Here is a 22,013-nt window from a genome sequence, read left to right on the forward strand (position 1 = left end):
TCTGGGGGCACCTGACATCTGGGGCAAGAAAAACTGAAGAAAATGGCGTTGGCTGGTTCTTTTATACCCCTGTCGCACTGACGTCAGGGAAGAAGTGACGACATCCGACGCTGGACCTAGACTTTGGAATTCGGCCGACCGAGGACCCGCCTGACGGCAGGAAAACCCATCTGTTATGACTGCAGCTGTATTAGCACTCAAACATCTACATTTATGGTAGGTACAAAACTGTACTTTTCATGCCAGGAAAGAGCACTACAGATGCGATCTTTGCTCTGAGAGTGTTGATAGAGAAGTACAGAGAATGTCGGAAGGAGTTGCATTGTGTTTTTGTAGACTTAGAGAAAGCATATGACAGGGTGCCTAGAAAGGAGTTGTGATATTGTATGAGGAAGTCAGGAGTGTCAGAAAAGTATGTAAGAGTGGTACAGGATATGTACGAGGGTAGTGAGACAGTGGTGAGGTCTGCGGTGGGAGTGATGGATGCGTTTAAGGTGGAGGTGGGGTTACATCAAGGATCAGCTCTGAGCCCTTTCTTGTTTGCAGTGGTGATGGACAGGTTGACAGACGAGATCAGACAGGAGGCTCCGTGGACTATGATGTTTGCAGATGACATTGTGATCTGTAGTGAGAGTAGGGAACAGGTGGAGGAGACCCTGGAGAGATGGAGATATGCTCTAGAGAGAAGAGGAGTGAAGGTCAGCAGGACTAAGACAGAATATATGTGTGTGAATGAGAGGGAGGATAGAGGAATGGTGAGGATGCAAGGAGTAGAGGTGGCGAAGGTGGATGAGTTTAAATACTTGGGGTCAGTAGTTCAGAGTAACAGTGAGTGTGGAAGAGAGGTGAAGAAGAGAGTACAGGCAGGATAGAGTGAATGGAGAAGAGTGTCAGGAGTGATTTGTGACAGACGAGTACCTGTAAGAGTGAAAGGGAAGGTCTACAAGAGGGTAGTGAGACCAGCTATGTTATATGGGTTGGAGACAGTGGCACTGACAAAAAGGCAGAAGTTTAAGCTGGATGTGGCAGAATTAAAGATGTTAAGATTTGCACTGGGTGTGATTAGGGTGGACAGGATTAGGAATAAGTATATTAGAGGGTCAGCCCAGGTTGGAAGGTTTGGAGACAAAGCCAGAGAGGCACGATTATGTTGGTTTGGACATGTGCTGAGGAGGGATGCTGAGTATATTGGGAAAAAGATGCTAAGGATGAAGCTACCAGGTAACAGGAAAAGAGGAAGGCCTAAGATAGGGTTTATGGATGTGGTGAGAGAGGACATGCAGGTGGTTGGTGTGACAGAACAAGATGTAGAGGACAGGAAAAAATGGAAACAGATGATCTGCTGTGGTGACCCGTAACGGGAACAGCCGAAAGTAGAAGATGATGATGATGATAAAGCTTTTTTTACTGTTGCATTTATGTACTGTTTTATACTGTTTTAACTGTATTTTCATTACTTTAAAATTCCATGTTTACTGATTTACGTAACTGTAAACTTCTTTATTCATACTGAGAGTTGTATTTTCTGTTTGTGAGTGCTCTCTCTGAGCTTTTCTGTGCATTTTTGATTTTTTGAGGTTTCTGTACTCTAATCTAGTCTATTTACAATTAAAAGCATTCTCTAGAGTCTGCTTGCTCCTTGATCTGTTTTAAAACTTTCATTTAGTGGCTAAAGCTAGGAACTGTAAAAGTTTCCCCTCCCACCCTCCCTAGTGTTGTGGTGTTCTTATACTTGATGGCTTTGCAGTTGCCCGCTCATACTGTATATTTGATCTGTGACACTTCTCTCAGTCTAGTGTCATTAGTTCATTCAATCTAATAGAGAACATTTATGAAGGCCAACCCACTCAGATTTTTAACCTTGAATTAACTTCTGTTCCAACCTTCTCCATTTCCACTTTATTGAAGAAAAAAAAATAATTCTAAGCTTGCTTCCTTTCTTTCCTGTAACAGGTTTTGTCCAGATACAGATTTGCTATATCCAGGACTGTTTGTAAGCTCCTGAGCCCCCCCCCCCCTCACTTAACTAGGGCTAAACTATTCCTGGTACCATAACGTCTGCTCTTCAAATTTTCCCCTGCAACTAGCCAGCTTTTTAGTTTTAGCACTCAAATCTGTTTCTTTGAGCTCAGCACTTGTTCAGAACTCGTAAGCACTAAATAAGCTACAAATTACTACAGCAGTCAACTTTCCTCACTTGTCTAGAGAAAAACAGTTTTTAGTACTTGATATATAAGGACCTATCCAGGCATGTCTAAAGTCCAGCTCCCGGTGTTTTCTCCTGTCCACCTGATGAATCTGGGCATCTTGGGACAGTGCAGCAATTGCCTCATGTACACAGACAACCCTCTCCTCTTACCACCCAACACTACGAACTGTGAGAGATGCACTTATATAGCCAAACTGGAAGCAAAGTTCTCTTCACCGAAGACTGGACTAGACAGTCAATAGGAGAAGGCAAACATTTGCACTGCACCACACTCATCACATAGTCCCTCAAAGCATACACCACCAAAACACTCACACAAAGAAGCACAAAACACACACCTACATTCGCGGATGCTCTCAGTAAAAATCTGCCCAAACAACCGAGACCTCCGAAGCAGAAGTGCAAGCAACTACCACCCCCCAACATAACCCAAATGACACATAGCCCACATACTCAGTGTGCCACTCAGCTATATAAGGCATAACGTACCCAACACTCTAGTCATAGGTGACTCTATAGTCAGGCACACTGATGTTCCATTCACCAGGCTAAACATGGAGAAAGTTACTGTCAGCTGCCTGTCTGGTGCCAGGATCCGACACATAACGCACGCACTCAGGTCACTCCACAACAAGTACAAATATGACTTTGTCATTGTCCATGTAGGTGTGAATGACCTGAGACGCACCTCCCTGGGCTACATGGAAAGAGGCATAGAGGAGATCTCTGATCTTGTAGCCCAGGCAGGTATGACCCGCTCCCTGAGTAGCATCCTGCCATCACCCAGAATGATACCACAGTACAAGGACAAAATGATTGACTTCAACAATTGGCTAAGCTTCTGGTGTCATTCTAAGGGAATCCAGCATCTGTCTGTCTGGGATGACATGATCGACAGACCATGCTGCTTTGCCACTGATGGCCTGCACCTGTCGCCCTTGGGATTCCAGATACTGGCAAAGGCTGTTGCCACTCCTATATTGCCTTTTTTAGGCAAGGTTCAAATGACAAATTCACCACCGTAACAGGTACAAGCAAGCAAAACCTGAAAGTGATGCTACGCAATGCTAGAAGTCTAAACCTCAAAATGCACTCACTCAAGGCACTCCTTAAAATGGAGAACATCGACATATGTGCAGTGACAGAGACCTGGTTCAAAGCTCTAGAGAGCATCCCTGCATTACCAGGCTATAATTCATACCACACCTTTCGGCCACCAACCCCGGACCAAAACACTAAAGGTAGAGGTGTGTCCTTATTCATTAATGATATCCACACCTCCTAGCTAGTTGCTCAGCATAATGCATCCGAGATTATCCAAGTTCAACTAACTCTGGGCAAAACCGCAATCCAGATTGTAGCTTGCTACAGACCCCCCACCATGCCTCAGGATTCCCACTTCTCTTTTCTTGATACAATGGAAAATATTAAGGTACAATTCAACACCATAATAATGGGTGATTTCAACTTCCCCACCATTAACTGGGAAAACTACTTTTGTAGCAACTCTTTTGCTCAACATTTTCTGGAATTCATCAATTCCAACGCCTTGGATCAACTTATCCACACCCCCACTAGGGGCAGCAATATCCTAGGCCTGGTCATCTCCAGCATGGGTGACCGGTGTTCCACACCAGAGGTCATGTCCTCGTTGGTCAGATCCGACCACAAGCTAATCACCCTAGACATCCACATCCTGCTCCCACCCTCCATTAGGAAAACAACCATAAAAATTTCTCCAAAGCCAACTTCATACTTCTTAAGACAGAAGTGGCAAACTTCACGACACCCATGCAGATGGACAATGGAGGTACGACTGCCGAATCCTACACAAATGCACATTATAAGCACTTACACGAGTGCATGGATCCTGCTATCCCTAACAGAACCAAGATGCTATCCTCCAAAAAAAGGAAGCCAATCTGTTGGTCTTCTGCCATAAACAAACTCTACAACAGAAGAAAAAAACTATTGCAAAATAAAATAAAATCCCATGATTTGAGGAACTCCCTGGTCAGCCTCAGTAAGAAGCTGAGATCCCTCATACAATCCTCCAAAGCTAGTTATGAAAACAAAATCACCACTGATTCTAAAGACAACCACAAAGCATTCTATAGCTATGTCAAGAATTTTAATGGCAACACTCAGATCTGCTCTGAGTTAAAGCACAATGACACTAAATATACAGAACCAAGTGATATTGCCAACATCCTGGCAGATAGGTTCAGTGCTAACTTTACCCCCCTCTCACCCCCTAAAGGGCTCATCTTTATACCGGAAGAATGCAAAGTTCTTGTAATCACGGCTGCACAGGTAAAAACCTCACTCTCCAAAGCCAAGAACACAGCATCCATGGGACCTGACAACATCTCAGGCAGCCTTTTACATGAACTACAGAATGAACTGGCACCCCACCTAAGTACCATGTTCAATCACAGCCTCACCTCAGGCTTTGTGCCCATTGAATGGTGCACTGCGACAGTTATCCCACTCCACAAAGGGGGGGCCACAACAGACTTCGGGAACTACCGCCCTATTAGCCTGACGAGCCTGGTCTGCAAGGCCATGGAACGTATCATCATGGAACTCATAAACAAAGACATTGGAGATCTCCAAACTCTGGACCCCACACAGCTCAGGTTTATAAAATGGAGATCATGTCTCCTAAACCTGGTAGATTTCTTTGAAGCAGTCACCAAAGCCATAGATGAGGGTAAGATGGGTCACACAGCTTATCTAGATCTCGCCAAGGCGTTCGACACCATCCCCCACTCTGGAATTATAGATAAACTCACTAAACTAGGAATAAATCCCTATGTCACAAGATGGGTTGCCAGCTGGCTTACTGACAGAACCCACACTGTGAAAGTAGCAGACTCCAAATCAGACTTCAGACCAGTGACAAGTGGAGTACCACAGGGTTCAGTCCTGGGTCCTCTCCTTTTTGGTATCTACTTCTCTGAAGTACAGACTAACACAGAAGGTCTTTGGCTAACTAAATTCGCAGATGATTGCAAACTAGGAGCCATAATCGAAACTACTAATGATGTGGACATCCTACAAAAGGGGCCTCACTGAGAACAGATACCTGGTGTCAAAGCCATGGTCTCAAGCTCAATGTCAAAAAGTGCATTGTCATCCCCTTTGGTAAAAACTCTGTACCCATGAACTACCACATAGGCGGTAGTCTACTTAACACCCAAAGTGTGATAAGAGGCCTTGGGACACTGGTGGGCAGTAGTCTCTCCTTTGATAATCACATCACCACAGTGGTCAGGAAATCCTTCTACGTGGCACACCTCATCACAAAAGGTTTCTTATCCAGAAATAAAGAGGTAATTGTTCCCCTCTACTCATCACTCATTAGACCCATAATAGAGTACAACACCCCTTTTGGTATGTACCGCACAAGACATCTACAACAACTGGAAAGGCCGCAGAAATACCTCAGAAGGAGGATTACTGGCCTCAAACAGATGCCCTATGCAGACCGACTCAAAAAACTCCAGCTTTACTCCGTCGCATATCGCCTACTCAGAGGCAGTCTCTGCCTAACATACAAAGCAATGTCAAACCCAGAACTGTTGGACATGCTCCACTTAAAGAAATCCCAATCCCTCCGAGCTACACGCTCTAGGGACATAAACCTTGTCACCACAATAAACAGAACATGCTGGAGGTATAGATTCCTGTCCTAGAGACTTGCCATACTCTGGAACAGACTATGTATCTATGTCAAACAGAGCTCCTCATTAGCACTCTTCAAGAAAAATCTTGATGATTGGATGGGTAATAAGAAATTCACCCCGGGGATCACTTCTGTGGTTCTGCTTGACAGGGACACAGGAAAATAATTTTCTTGGGTGGAGAAAGCCAGGGTACCTTTTTGGCTAGGCTTGTATAGGCCCTAGGGCCAATAGCCTAGTACCTACCTATAACCCTATATATATATATATATATATATATATATATATATATATATATTTTTTTTTTTTTTTTTTTTTTTACAGATGCAAAAATATGCTGAAATGTTTAGTTCAAGAAGCAGTTTACAAAGTCAAAATATAGATGGAAAAATGGAATTATTCTTAGCAGAACTTTTTGGATAAGGTGTAGCCATAATGAAATTGATGGCTTATGCTACACAGATAGCAGTATATAGGGGTTGGGGGTTGGCATAATGGTCATGACGTTAACCTCACATGCGCAAGGTACAAGGTTTTATTTTTACCCTTGATGGGAAACTAGCTAGGCTTAAAGATCAGCTATCCCAGTACGTACCTACGATATGATCACATACATATTGAGATATGAAGACATTAAATAAGGTGAGTGTGAATAGTTGCAGGAAAGGACTCCATGAGGAGAAGACAGAGAAGTGGTAAGAGAGGTATGCAGAGGGAACAGGAGTAGAAAGGAGAAAAGTGTGAGAGATGCAAAGAATTGAGGAAGATAGGATGAATGAGAGACATTAAGTGATGGGTGACAAGATGAGATAAGGAAGGATGAAATAGGGATAGAGGAGTATGAGAGAGCTGCAGTGTTTATGTAACGTGACTAATGTGACCTGTGAGAGTCCAGTGCACTTTGGGTGAAGCAGTTTTCCTTGAGCTGTTGTCTGAAGTCTGAGTACATTTGAACATCTCTGATTGACAGGGGAAAGGAGTCCCATCGTTTAGGTGCCACGATGGAGAATGCATTGTCAATGCAGTAAAGATTAGTTTGTTTTTTGGAGTTAGTAGAGTGGGTTGAGCTTGAGAGATATCAGTGAGATTGTATGTGTGGGGGGAGGTTAGTGAAAACTTTGAGTGAGAGGTGAAGATGTCTCAGGAGAAAGAGCTTTGTGAATTAGTGATCCTATTAATAGGTTGGCTGTCAAATGGATTGGGAGTCATTTGACTTTTGCAAGATTTAGGTAGTTTTCTTTAAAGAAGGAGTTAATAACGATCTGATTGTTAACTATCTCCAGTAAAATCTAAGTGGTGACATTTTTCCTTGATGCTGCAGCTGATTTTCTTAGAGTCATTCCATATATTGCTTAGACTAGAGTTAAGACTAAAATTTCATCTTTAAGAATCATTGGGAGCTGTTGCAGAAAACTAGAAGACCTGTGGGACATATGTAATATGACACTAAATAGCAGCTTAAGAGCTACTGGTTAGTCCTCTATGTGCATGCAGTGTGTGAATATTTGTGGATCCTATCCAACATTTAGTTCTTTGATTTATGTCTGTAGTGTCTTGGAATAGGCTTCTGCTCCCCTTTCACCCTGAATAGGATAAAAAAGGTATTAGAAAATTAATGGATGAATAACTTATTATTTTATCCACCATTACCATTATCAGCTGATACCATATATACTCAGTCTGCAGTTTTAAGGGCTTTGTAAAGTCTTATCACCCTATCCCCCAGAACTTGTGGGAGTTGCCACACTGCGAGTCTTGTCAGAGGACCCATGTGTGACTGATGGGTACCAGGATGGGTACTGGACTCCATCAAGGTTCAGACAGAATATTAAAATGAAGCTGGAGTTGGTTGGGTGGCAGTATGTGGCTTTTTTTGCATGATGTTCTTTTGCTTTCATCTGATGACAACTTTTGGTATACATGAGACTGATCTGCTGTGATCTGAAGGAGCTGACATGAGAATCTGTACCAGAAATTCGGAGGCCTTGCTGCTGTCCTGGAAAGAGTAGACCATACTGTTCAAGTGGGGAGGGAGAAACTGCTGTTAGTGGGGGAGAGTAAGTGTCTTTGTTAGAAGAGTTTAAGTACTTTAGACTTCTTTACAGTTATGACAGAAAGAAGCACGAGTGTAACAAACAGCTTTGGGCAGTGATTGCAGTTTTGTGAGTGGTGAACTGCGAACTAAGTTCTCAGATAGGGTATGTGTCTACCGGTCCGTGTGGTTATTAGCTATGAGTCAAGACAGAAGGAGTAAGAGCATGAGTATACATAGCAGGAATGAGCTTTCTCCTCAGTATCACCTTACTGTTTATAGCAAAGTGAGGAACACAAGTTATTTCGATGAGCCAGGAATGGAAAGCTAATGCTTCTTTAGATGAAGAGGTGGTCACTTAATAACTTCAGGCACCCTATAATGACATACATACCACCCTTAAGTAGATCCTGAAGCAGACCCATAACAACTCCAACTGTTATTTCATTGCTAGCTATGGGTTCCCATTAATGCCCCTCCCCCCAGGTCATGGAAATTACTCTCAATACCATCATAGTGTTAAGTATCAGACCAAATACCTTCTTAGTAGGAGACTTTAATTACTCAAGCATTAATAAGTACACTGAAACTTCTAGCATTTGATATGCTGAACATTTCTAGAACTTATTAATATGAATGTGCTGCAGCAAATTGTAAAACTTATCTACTGCAGGCTGTAAAATCCGTGACCTGGTCCTTACCTATCTAGATTCTGCGTGTATCCCAATCTGTATCTCCTCATCCCTGATTAAATCTGACAGCAAATTTGTCATTTTCTTTTTCTCCATCAGCCCAAGTGATTGTACCTCACCAAAAAAATGAGAAACCTACTTCACCTTGTAGAAGATCTAGACAAATTCCCAAGCATTTCCTCACAAGTGCAGCCAACTGAGGGGGTTGCCAATTTCATCTCCAACTATCACCAGTACCTAAGCAGCTGCATGGAAAAGATAGCACTTGTCCACTCTAAATGTAGTAAATTTAGAACTAAACCTTTTGGTGAAACCCCTTTATTAATAAGCAATATAACAAAAGATGAAAAAGTGCTGGAGCAGACACCCTTTCCCATCTCTCTTTCTCTCATGTTCTTTATATCCAAACCTGACATTTTGTTTACATAAACTCTGTTATAGTTTTACCAAACGAAAACAGTCCTTGAACCAAATAAGGACTCAGATGCAAAAACCAGAAAATACAAGAAAAAGAAAAATAATCTGGTTCCACACAGCAGTGAAAATCAGTATCTTTTATTGTAGTAAGGTAAGTGCTTTCTCGGAATAACATCTGCTTCATCAGACCAACAAAGATAGAATAACAGTTACATTTTTAAACACTAAAACATCCAATCAAAAATCAGATAAAATGTGCATCATAGCTAAAAAGCCATGTGATGAAATACATCTGGAGAATATATAAAAATGAATAAAAACAGACTAAATGAACAATATGTGCTTAAAAACGGTAACGAATACAGTAGTAAAAAATAATAAAAGATGGACTATTGAAATATATATAATAAAATATTAAAAGAGAAATCAATGCTTTAATGGCCGTGCTTTAAGGAATGGTTTCAGGGAAACTCTGTTGTTTAAACCAGGAGGTTTATCAGCTTGAAAACACAAAATCCATTTCTGTTCACTAGATTCTGTCTATTATTTATGTCACCTCCTCTCTTGGTACTATGCAGAATCTCTAGTACCATAAAGCTAAATTTATGTTCTTTACCCTCTTTAGCTATATGTAGTGATAGTGCGCTGGTTTCTTTAACATTCCTAATATCCCTAAGGTGTTCAAGTATTCTATCCTTAAACACCCTATTTGTTTTCCCTATGTAAAATGAGAAGCAGGTAGTACAATAGCAAAAATAGACAACATTTTTTGTTCGACAGTCTGCATAAAAAGCAGTATCTATCTAATTCCTACACATATCGATCCTTTAATACTAAATCAACTATAATATCTGATAGACTTGGTACATATATGTGTAGGAATTGTATGGCCTGTACACATATACACATTGGTAATCATTTCACACATCCCACTTTGGGTTTTAAGATAGATACTGCTTTTTATGCAGATTGTCAAACAAATGACCACCTATGAGACCTATTGTTGCTGGCAGAGGATGGATTACGGAACTTTTTTCTTTATATGTGGAGAGGCATTTGCGCCCTGTGGTTGAGGCCAATGGTCATATCTTAAGGGATACGAAACAGTTTCTATTGGATTTATATGAGTGTATGAGGTTGGTTCCTGCTGATCTTTCTTATTTTATGGTTATGATGGACGTCCAATCTCTTATTACTGTTATCCCCAAGAGGGAAGGGGTACAGTTAGTGTCTGACTATCTGAAGGCTAGGTCTGAGTTGAGCAGTGATGTGGTGGATCGAATAATGTTATTTTTGGAAGTTGTATTAGAGAATAATATTTTTTGTTTTGGCACACAGTGTTACCTGCAGAGGGATGGTGTAGCCATGGGCACTTCTTGTGCCAATAGCTGCGTCAACCTTTTCATGGTTGCATGGGAGACTGAATTTTTGTTTAAATTGGAGGTGTACGTTAGGCATGTTATGTTTTACAGGCATTTTGTGGATGATGTGTTTCTCATTTGGAGAGGCTCTAAGGATGAGTTATCCATGTTTATAGAGAGGGTTAATGGTTTGACACAGTTCCTGAAGTTTAGTTATGAGGTCTCTGAGACTTGGATTGCTTTTCTTGATGTTTATGCTCAGAGGTTGGAATGTGGCCTTTTGAATACAGGTGTGTATAGGAAGACTTGCCAGCGGAATGCCTTCCTTCACAGACATAGTATGTATCCTGGCTATATGTTTGGCAATATAGTGAGAGGCCAGGTCTACAGGACCTCTCCGTACAATCCTAGGCAGGTAGGCTTTGAAGATGGTGTTCGGGACTTGTGTCAGAGGTTTAGGGATAGAGAGTATCAGAGTTCTGATATAGAAAAGGGGTTAGAAGGACTCTCTGTGTTGAGGGATAGTGATGCTGTACCATATTTTTCAGAGGGTGCGATGAATTATTCAGACGGCAATGGTCAGAGTAATATAGGTAGTAGGAGGGAGAGAGATGGTATTTTTAGAGTGCCACTTTATTACACGAAGGATGTGGGGAGTTTGAAGGATGTGATTAGGTCACACTGGGGTGTGTTAAAGATTGACCCAGATGTAAGAGATGTTGTGGGTGCCACTCCATGTTTTGTTTATAAGAATAGATCGAATTTAAAGAGTATGTTGTGTTATCCTAAGTTGGGTTCCAACACTGATGATAGGGTTGGTACTGTACCATGTGGCCATTGTAATCATTGCTCCCATATTGATACGAATGGTAGTTTTTATCATCCTGTGTATGGTAATAGCTACAAGGATAGAGTGTTTGCTGATTGTAATTCTTCCCATGTGGTCTATTTAGCTTTCTGTAATGCCTGCGCTGCGTTTTACGTGGGTAAGATGGACAGGAGGCTGAAGGACAGGATTAGGGAACACCTTTACCAGATTAGGGTTCATTCCACTGTAAATGCCCTATCTAAACATGTTTTATCCACTGATCTCACACATGTGTTTTGTTTCAAAGCGCTAGATGTTGTACATCACAGTTTTGGGGGGGGTGATGTGAGGGGTAGGACGGAAAGTGCAGAGTCCAGGTGGATTGTTAGGGTTAAGGCTGATGTGTTTCCTGGACTCAATGAGAAGGTACCTTTGAGACCCTTCTTGAGCTCCAGGAAACTCAAATGAGCACATCTTATTATGTTTAACATGTTTTTATATATATATATATATATATATATATATATATATATCACATTTATATAGATTTTATATGTATCATATTTTTACATATATATTATATGTTATTTTTGTCTGTTATTGTAGACTGGTTTAGATCCATTGTGATTTCAGCATTTTAATGTATTATGATGTACCTTTAAATGTTGATTGATTTTTTGGCACACTTTTTGTATACTTTGGTATATTAAGAGTGTCGAAGACTGAATTGTAAGGTCTGAAGAAGCCTATTCAGGTGAAAGCCCTTACCAAGTCTGTTTTGTGCTACAATAAATTGCTGTTTTAACTTTGTTTTAAGTGGACTTTCCGTTTTGTGTGAGTATGGGATCCTCTATATATTGCCTGCCTTGCATCGCTACTGTGCTTTTGATGTGGTTTGTTTTATTCGGATTGTGTTTGGCACAAGGAGCGTTTACCTGGTGGGTAGTGATTCTTTTTGGACATCTGATTTTGTTATATATATATTTCAATAGTCCATCTTTTATTATTTTTTACTATTTAATTTGTTACCATTTTTAAGCACATATTGTTCATTTAGTCTGTTTTTATTCAGTTTTTTTAAAGATTTTATATATTCTACAGATGTATTGAGGGAATTTATTCAGAAGTTAACCTAAATACATCTGTAGCTGCTGTAAGCAGTCACTCTGATGCTAGCACAAGCACTGCAGCTGTTAGACCTAAAACAAGCATGGCTTCCAGTGTGAGTTTGAATTCCACAGAGCAGGCCTCTGTGCTATCAGGCTCCACTCGTGGACATTTTTTATTGAAAGAACCCCTGCCTATAAGAGGCAGATCGAGGAATCGCCTGCAAAATCAACGTACACGATGACTACACAGCCAGGAGGACAAAATAAGGTCAGGAAAGAGATACAAACAAGCTTAGTTCACAGTATCTCTACTTTAACTTTAACTGACTCACAATTATCTGTGTTAAACAGAGGTTTAACCTTTGTTCCGGCTCAAAGAATGGACATAGAGGTAATTAAAGACCTACACCTTTTTGGCAGAACTCTTACACTTAAAGCTATGTTTGGTAATTCTAATAATGCTGATTGTATATTTAGAAAGACTAGCACTTACATACCACCTAGTAATTCTACTACAGATCTGTTTATTGACCTTTGTGAAAAACAACTTAGAGAGAAGTCTCCAGATAAGCAAACTAATAATTTTAGTAATTTATCAGCTGCAGAGATACAAGCTCTAGTTGAACTGAAAGAACTAAATAGTATAGAAATACATCCAGCTGATAAAGGAAGTGGTATTGTTATCGACAAGGACAAATATATAGAATCTGTGTTAAGTCATCTCAGTGACGTTGATACATATGCCATATTACCTATGCATATACTTAGCGTCATAGAAAAAGTACAGTTTTTGATCTTTGATTTATTAATAACAGGCATGATATCTGAGCAACTGTTGAGTATTTCAAGGTAGAACATTCAACAGTCCCTTTGATATATGGTCTACCCAAAATACATTAGAATCCTTTAACTCCACCTGTGCGCCCTATAGTTTCAGGCCGAGGTTGGGTAACTGAGCCACTTTCTATCTTTGTAGAAAAGACTTTGCATGCTGCCTTGGCTAATTGTAGCACTGTTTTAAAGGATACCAAGAGTTTTTTTTAATGAGCTATCTAAACAAAATGAAATTATCTTAGGACAGTGTTTATTTGTAACTCTGGATATTCAATCATTGTTCACTGTTATACCCAATGAATGGGGAATTGAAAATGTCAGAGAATTACTGTGTGAGAGAAACACCCCTGATACTAAGGTGACACTTATTTGCACACTTTTGGAAATCATCCTAGAAAACAATGTGTTTATTTTTAATGATGTTTATTATGCACAAAATGTTGGCGTAGCTATGGGCAGGCACAAAAAGTTGGCGTAGCTATGGGCACAGCTTATGCTAATAGCTACGCCATCCTATCCCTAGCTAATTGGGAAGCTAAACATGTACTTTCAATAATGAATACCAGATTAACATCAAATGGTATAAACGTTTTGTGGCTGATATTTTTTGTTGTGGCATGACTCAGAACAGCGGCTACAAGAGTTTCTTTTATACTTAAATCAGTTAAAATACTTTCTTGAGTTTTACCTATGAATATTCTGATAAAGAAGTAGAGTTTTTGGATGTTAAAGTTACTAAAATTTATCCACTGTGTGTACTACTTTGTATAAGAAAAGTGTTAGAAAGAATAAGGTTCTACACTATGGCAGTATGCATCCGAATCATACGAAATTTAATGTGTTGAAAGGACAGATATTTCGAACTATGAAACTTTTTAATGATGATGATAGTCTCATTGTTGCATTACAAACACTTAAACAAGAATTTTTAGAAAGGGGCTATAGCAGTAAACATAATACTGACGCTTCCACTGATACCTCTAGGAATAAACTAAGGATGCCATTGACTTTTGCCAGCAATGTGCATGTAGCATGTGGTATTATTAAAAAGAACTGGGATATTCTGTCCACTGTACATGAGTTGAATGGGGTCATTGGCACACAGCCAGATTTTGCTTTTAGAAATAATAGATCATGTAAGAGTCAGCTCTGTTATCGATCCTTTAATATTAAATCAACTATAATATCTGATAGACTTGGTACATATATGTGTAGGAATTGTATGGCCTGTACACATATACATATTGGTAATCATTTCACACATCCCATTTTGGGTTTTAAGATAGATACTGCTTTTTATGCAGATTGTCGAACAAAAAATGTTGTCAGTTTTTGCTATTGTACTACCTGCTTCTCATTTTACATAGGGAAAACAAATAGGGTGTTTAAGGATAGAATACTTGAACACCTTAGAGATATTAGGAATGTTAAAGAAACCAGCGCACTATCACTACATGTAGCTAAAGAGGGTAAAGAACATAAATTTAGCTTTATGGTACTAGAAATTCTGCATAGTACCAAGAGAGGAGGTGACATAAATAATAGAACAGAATCTAGTGAACAGAAATGGATTTTGTTTTCTCAAGCTGATAAACCTCCTGGTTTAAACAACAGAGTTTCCCTGAAACCCTTCCTTAAAGAACGGCCATTAAAGCATTGATTTCTCTTTTAATATTTTATTATATATATTTCAATAGTTCATCTTTTATTATTTTTTACTATTGTATTCATTACCATTTTTAAGCAATATTGTTCATTTAGTCTGTTTTTATTCACTTTTTTAAAGATTTATATATTCTACAGATGTATTTTATCACATGGCTTTTTAGCTATGATGCACATTTTATCTGATTTTTGATTGGATGTTTTAGTGTTTAAAAATGTAACTGTTATTCTATCTTTATTGGTCTGATGAAGCAGATGTTATTCCGAGAAAGCGCTTACCTTACTACAATAAAGGACATATTGATTTTCACTGCTGTGTGGAACCAGATTATTTTTCTTTTTCTTGTATTCTCTGTTATTGTTTTGATGAGTCTTTTCTGTTACAGTAACTTGAATTTCTTAAGTTGAGGTTTACCTTTTTTGTATTGAATTAATGCCATGAACACTGTAGAATGTCTTAAATGGAGCATTTCACGTGTGTGGCCAAGTAAACTGCTATTCCATAGCTTATGTCCAAAGCATTGCTTCTGCATTATTGAAAACTGACGTCTCTGTAAGTGGCAAAGTACCCGTTTTTTGTATTAAGCTGCAGAACACTTTTAAGTAGTATGAAACAGTGCTAGTGCTGAAAGTGATTTTAATTAGTTGAGAGTTAATGTTAAGATAGTCTTCTGAAATGCAGCATTTAGTTTTCATTCTAATCCTGATTTTTTTCACTTTAAATCTACCAGTTGTATAATGATGATGAGTGAATACATTATTTAATGCATAATTCAGATCTTGAATCTGTTTTTTATTATTATCTTTTAAAGCTGGCAAGTATTAATTTAACCAATGGTGCACTGAACAGAGGTAGTACGTTGCTGAACCATTCATATCATCAGACAGTACCTTCAACAGTTCCTGCAGGAGCCTTCCAATCAGAAGCTCAAGTACTGGAGAGTGCACTGGCCAGAACAAGAGTCAGGTACATTTACTGGAACTGAGCCAACTCAGTATTTTTAACCGGTAAAGTAAAAAAAAATACAACCACCAGACTTACAGATTAAGCCTTATAGTTTATGAATCTTCATCCTCATTTACTATTTATATTTGCTACCATACTTTTGTGAAAAAAGAAAATGTATTCATTTATGGCATGGATTCATTTGGCTTATGTGATGGACACGTTTCCAGTGGGTTCTAATGCTGCAATGGGCAGCAAATGGGATTTAATATAGAAAAGTGCAAGGTTTCACATTTAGAAATGCAGAATGTGGAAGTATCTTTGTTTTGGCGAGAGTATAGGAGTGGCAGGGGGCTGTAATGGCAAGTGTCTAAGTCATTCAGTGTAGTTCAAAAGGTCGGTAATAAGGCCAGCAGGATGTTGGAAAACATAATTCAGTGTTGAGGGATGCTGATGTTATAATCCGGCCACAAACTCAGTCATGGCAAAAGAACAAAGTTATACGGAACAAAGGGTCAATTTTTGCTAAACACAGATATACTACAGAGTTGTAAAAGGGGGAAGAATCTAAGTATGGTAAGAGTACATTAGAAAAATGCATTTGACAGCATCCTACATTCATAGGTAATGAAATGCTAAGATATGTGTAACATACATCTAAACAGATCAGTTACATTGCAGTGATAATGAAACAGTGTCAAACCACTTTGCAGCTAAGTCATGACAAAGGGCAAATTATTATTTTGGGGTAAAAATTCAAACGGGGATATTTTAGAATCATTCTTTGACACCATTAATGTGTTAAATAATATAAAAACAACTGCTGAGAATGAAGTTGCCACATTTGTCCAGAAATGAAGAATGTATGTATATATATATATATATATATATATATATATATATATATATATATATATATATATATATATATATATATATATATATAGATAGATATATATAGAATAAGTGTAGGCAATACACGCAGCACATATAAAATATAAGTTTTTTATTTCAATACAGATAGTAGCGCTTTCACATGGACACACCATGCTTCATCAGACTATATAAACTACTAAAAAAACGCACCTTTATATAGTCACAGTTAGGCTAACAGCCCCACTATCACCATGGTAACTAATGACTTAATTAGCAATCTTAGTGATCCATTCAGTAATGAAAATGCACAGAAAAACTTTCTTTAAAAACTTGTGTATAGCATCATACATAATATGATCGACTGCCACAATTCTAAAACATTACAACAATAATAATCACTGAAGCATATTAAAAATCTCTAAAGATCATTTATAAGCTTGTCCTATGATTAAAAAATCCTTGAAAGTTTCGCAACGCAAAACTACACCTATGTCAGGTTCCGTTGACATTAAAATGTATAAAAATAATTATAATGTTGCGATAACATCCTAAGATAAATTTTCAGCATAAACTAACAGATAATCAGTCTTACCATAAAGAACCTATATGTTCAATCTGTAAAATTTAAAACACAAAACATTTGTAATCATAGGACAAGCTTATAAGTGATCTTTAGAGTTTTTAAATATGCTTCAGTGATTATTATGTGCTTCAGTGATTATTATGTGCTATAATTACATTTTTAAAGAAGGTTTTTCTGTGTATTTTCATTACTGAATGGATCACTTTGTTGTGTCTTTCGGCTTTTCCCGGTTAGGGGTCGCCACAGTGGAACTCCAGCCGCTAATGATTGGCAGTTGATTTTTACGTGCTGAGTTGCCAGCCCTAATGCACAACCTTCAACGAAGGTACGCCCATTCACACATGTCTCCACGCAGAAGACGCTCTAGCTGAGAGTCGAACCGGTCAGCGTCTTAAAAATGTTTCTTATCCAAAAAAGACCTGCTGCCTGACAACAACTATCTACTTGTTTCTTGGGGAAAACATGATCAAAGTAAGAAATGAACAGCAAACAAGAAACAAGCTCAAGATAAATTGCTTAAAGGATTACTGCACAGGTTATGGACCACACATGATAGATTGGCATTCTGTTTAGTTTACAGGTAAAGCCTGCAAAGATGACTGCAAGTCTCCAACAAATGTAATGAGCTTCTGAAAATAATGTAATCCTGTCCTTTATTACAAATACTTTCATATGCATTTCAGTAAGTGGGAGGGTGGCCTAATGGTTAAGGTGTTTGCCTTACAAACACAAGGTGCAGGGTTTGAGTCTTACAAGGGATAATTGTCTACGCTTAAAATGGCTCGCAAGGGCAGTTAGCTTAGTACTGAACTATGAACCTAGGAACCTATAATACCTAAGGCTTATACGCTATTTAATTATGTAAATATTCTCTGCACGGCAACAACAAAAAAGGCTTTAAATGTTGGTAATTCATTAACAGTACGCTTATTAAAGCTTACTTGCATCTTATTGTCTCAGACAAGCTTATCTGATGGTCATTAAAGCATTGCTACTTAAACACAGAGCAACAGGCACTGCAACAACATGCATTTTCTGAATAAGAAGAAGCATATATCAACAGTATAAAAATATGACAGAAAACCAGAACATCCTGCAAAATCAAGGACAGATGAAAAGCCACTGTAGTACTTGTGCCTACCTTGGATGGGGGATATTCTGCACACTTACAGTGCATAACTGCTCCTTGCCTTGCTTGGACACATGCAGAGTCACTACGTGGGGAGTGGGGTGCAACAAGTATGTCACAATTTGAAATGTCTCTGGCTGATGGTAATGGCCCTGACACATTTGTCATGCCTCTCAGCCTCAGAGCCAGAAATCTGGACAAAGCCATAAACAGAAGTGGGAGAAAGACCCAAAAATAAGGACAATTTTTAAATATTGCTCTTATAAACCTAGAAAGATAATAGAATAGTAGGCCTTGCATTAGTATGAATTTTCTGAAGGTTATGAAATCTGAAGCTCAAATGCCTGTCATTATTTTCTAACTTCAGTCTTTAATGATTTGCCACTAATTTTCCAGAAAACCACAATTTTATGAAAAATGGACAAAAATATGATGCAAAAATATAAAATAGCCAAACAATACAGCTGGGAACCTGTCAAAGAAGGGATATTTTTTTAATATTAGTACTGTTAACTTGAGCAGCTGACAAAGCAAGAAAATCTACATGCATTTCTATATTAAAAGTAATCTATAACTCTGATCATTGTAATTATTTGTTAATTGTAAACCCTCCACATTTTCATTCAAATTTGCCATTTTGCAGAGGGATTATTAGGGGGAGAGCAACATTTTGAGCGAAAATCGGGGACATTTGAGAGTTTTGGATATATCTTATATGTTAGGAACCTGGGTGGAAACTCCCAGATATGCTCAGAATTAGTCCAAAATGATACAAAAATCACTGAACCCACAGACATTGCCAACATACTGGCAGACAGGTTCAGTGCAAACTTCACCCCCCTCTCCCCCCCTAAAGGAGAGATAACTATCCCAGCGGAGTGTAGCCTCCCAGACATCTCAAATGCACAGGTGAAAGCTGCTCTCTCTAAAGCTAAAAACACAGCATCAATGGGACCGGATGGTGTCCCCGGCTGTGTGCTACATGAGCTAAATGAGGAATTAAACCCGCACATAAGGCAGCTGTTTAATCTCAGCCTTACCACAGGATACGTGGCCAAGGAGTGGCGTATGGCAACTGTGGTCCCACTCCACAAAGGCGGTACCTCTACGGACCCTGGTAATTACCGCCCCATAAGCTTAACAAGTCTAGTCTGCAAAGCTATGGAGAGGATCATAATGGAGCTCATAAACAAAGATATAGGGGACTTGCAGACATTGGACCCGACCCAGTTTGGCTTCGTCAAGGGAAGATCATGCCTTTTGAACTTGGTCGACTTCTTCGAAACAGTCACCAAGACCATTGATGAGGGAAAGGCAGTCCATACAGCCTACCTTGACCTTGCAAAGGCTTTCGACACAATACCCCACTCGGGTATTGTAGAAAAACTTACCAGCTTAAATGTAAACCTATATGTCACAAGATGGGTTGCAAACTGGCTTAAGGACAGAACCCACAGGGTTAGAGTTGCTGGCGCTATGTCAGACTCCAAGCCGGTCACAAGTGGTGTCCCACAGGGCTCAGTCCTTGGCCCCCTATTGTTCGACATCTACTTCTCAGAAGTACAGGCCAACATGGGAGGACTTTGGCTGACAAAGTTTGCAGACGACTGCAAACTGGGCGCCATAGTGGAAAGTGCATCGGACACGGATATCCTTCAGAAGGGACTCACGGAAACAGATAGCTGGAGCCAGAGCCATAGCCTGAAGTTAAACGCCAAAAAATGTATAGTCATACCCTTCGGGAAAAACAAGGTAACCCCAAGCTACCATATAGGTGGCAATCCACTAAGCACAGAAGAGGTTATCAGGGACCTGGGGACCCAGGTTGACAGTGGCCTTTCTTTTGACACTCACGTTGCTAAAGTGGTTAGAAAGACCTTCTACATTGCCCACCTGATCATGAAGGGATTCACATCCAGATCTAGTGAGGTCATTGTTCCCCTGTACTCTTCATTTATCAGACCAATGATCGAGTACAATGCCCCATTCGGGATGTATCTCACCCGACATCTGCAGCAATTGGAGAGACCCCAAAAGTTCCTCACCAGAAGGATAAAGGGACTCCAAAATCTGTCATATGCTACCAGATTGAAGAAACTCCAGCTCTATTCAGTCGCATACCGTCTGCTCAGAGGTGACATGTGCCTGACATACAAGGCCATGTCCAACCCAGAATTAATGGACATGCTCCACCTCAAAAAATCCAAATACACCAAAACCACTAGAGCAAGTGACTTAAACCTTAGCACGGATATAAATAGGACGTGCTGGAGGGATAGATTTATCACTCAGAGACTCCCTATGCTGTGGAATAAAATCCCGGTCCATGTGAGGCAGAGCACCTCGCTGGCTCTGTTCAAGAGAAATCTTGACCTGTGGATGGGAGATCGTAGGTTTACCCCGGGAATCATCTCTGTGTCACTGCTGGACAGAGGCACAACAAACTAATGGGCACAGTATTTTTTCATATAAGGAGTGGCGTAAGCCACAAAACTTTGGGCTAGGCTTATAAATGCCTTAGGGCAGATAGCCTAGTATAAACCTATGAACCTATGAACCTATAACCTAATTCTATAAAGCGATTTATTTGCACACTTAACCTCTTGACACAGGAAATCTGGACAAGACCAAATATATTGGGGGAACATAGAAACCGTAATAAAAATTGCTCTTGTATAAACTTAGAGAGTTGACTGAATAACAGGTCTTGCTTTAGCATGCCTTTTTCTAAAGGGTATAAAGTCTGAAATGCAATGTCTGTCATTATTTAGTGACTTCATTCCTAAATGATTTGCCAGAAAACTACAAATTTGATGAGGAACAAACCAAAAATAAGAAGCAAAGATCTATTCATTCTGCAAAAATCTGGACAGTTAAGAGGTATAGTTCAGCCAGGGCTGTCTGAGTTTGCCACCCTTCCCCCCCTCACAAAATCATGGAAGAATGGGGCCACCCCCTGCAGCTTTTTCAATGTCCCATTACGTGGATATTTCGCCCCATTTACCATAAACACTGCAATGTGCATACTGCTTTACTTCTACAATGATTTGGATTTCATTTAAAATTTTTATTTTACATTTTGCAGCAGAAACACTAATAAACATCTTCTAAACAAAGCAATGCAGTCTCACAATGAAAATAGACTTAGCATTAAAACTTCTCTTCCCTTGAAACTCACATTCATTGAAACAGCATTGAAACCCACATTCAAAGAAAATACATCTGGCCAGTGGCAGATAAAGATTAACTATGGGCTGTTTTCAAATCATAGGCCCCTTGCACAGGAAACATACATGTGTTCTTTGATACACCTTCCTGAGTGTATTAAATTATATTCCGTGTATAATACAGTACAGATGCTAGAGGGTGTTTTAAATTTATTGTTTTTAACATGTTTCCAGTAAACAATGAAACAAAATGCATGCACCAATAATGACAAAACTGTCCAATTCAGAACATTTCCATCATAAAAGACTATTCAAACTTCTACATTCCACCAGTATAAGTAAATATTCACAGTCTCTGCAGAAGTAAAAGTAATCTAAATAATGCCACATTAAAGAGCTCTGTCACTAATGAATATGTTGCTGCTAGCAAACAACTTTATATTTCATTGTTTCATATACAAATAAAGTGCCTGTTGCCCTTGAGGAATAAATTGCCCAT

The 22,013-nt window shown here is 39.3% G+C and overlaps 1 protein-coding gene across 1 annotated transcript in view; it reads left to right on the forward strand.

Annotated features, from left to right (window-relative positions):
• The window catches only part of TTLL5 (tubulin tyrosine ligase like 5), a gene marked incomplete in the record, with an annotated part of 5,893,562 nt that overhangs the window by 4,850,490 nt on the left and 1,021,059 nt on the right, over positions 1–22,013 (forward strand). The window contains 1 exon segment of the mRNA XM_044073865.1: positions 15,626–15,780. Coding sequence (XP_043929800.1) covers positions 15,626–15,780 — 155 coding nt within the window.

Source organism: Protopterus annectens, chromosome 6.part0, assembly GCF_019279795.1.
Source record: "Protopterus annectens isolate FY-2018-M chromosome 6.part0, PAN1.0, whole genome shotgun sequence".
Taxonomy (NCBI): domain Eukaryota; kingdom Metazoa; phylum Chordata; order Ceratodontiformes; family Protopteridae; genus Protopterus; species Protopterus annectens.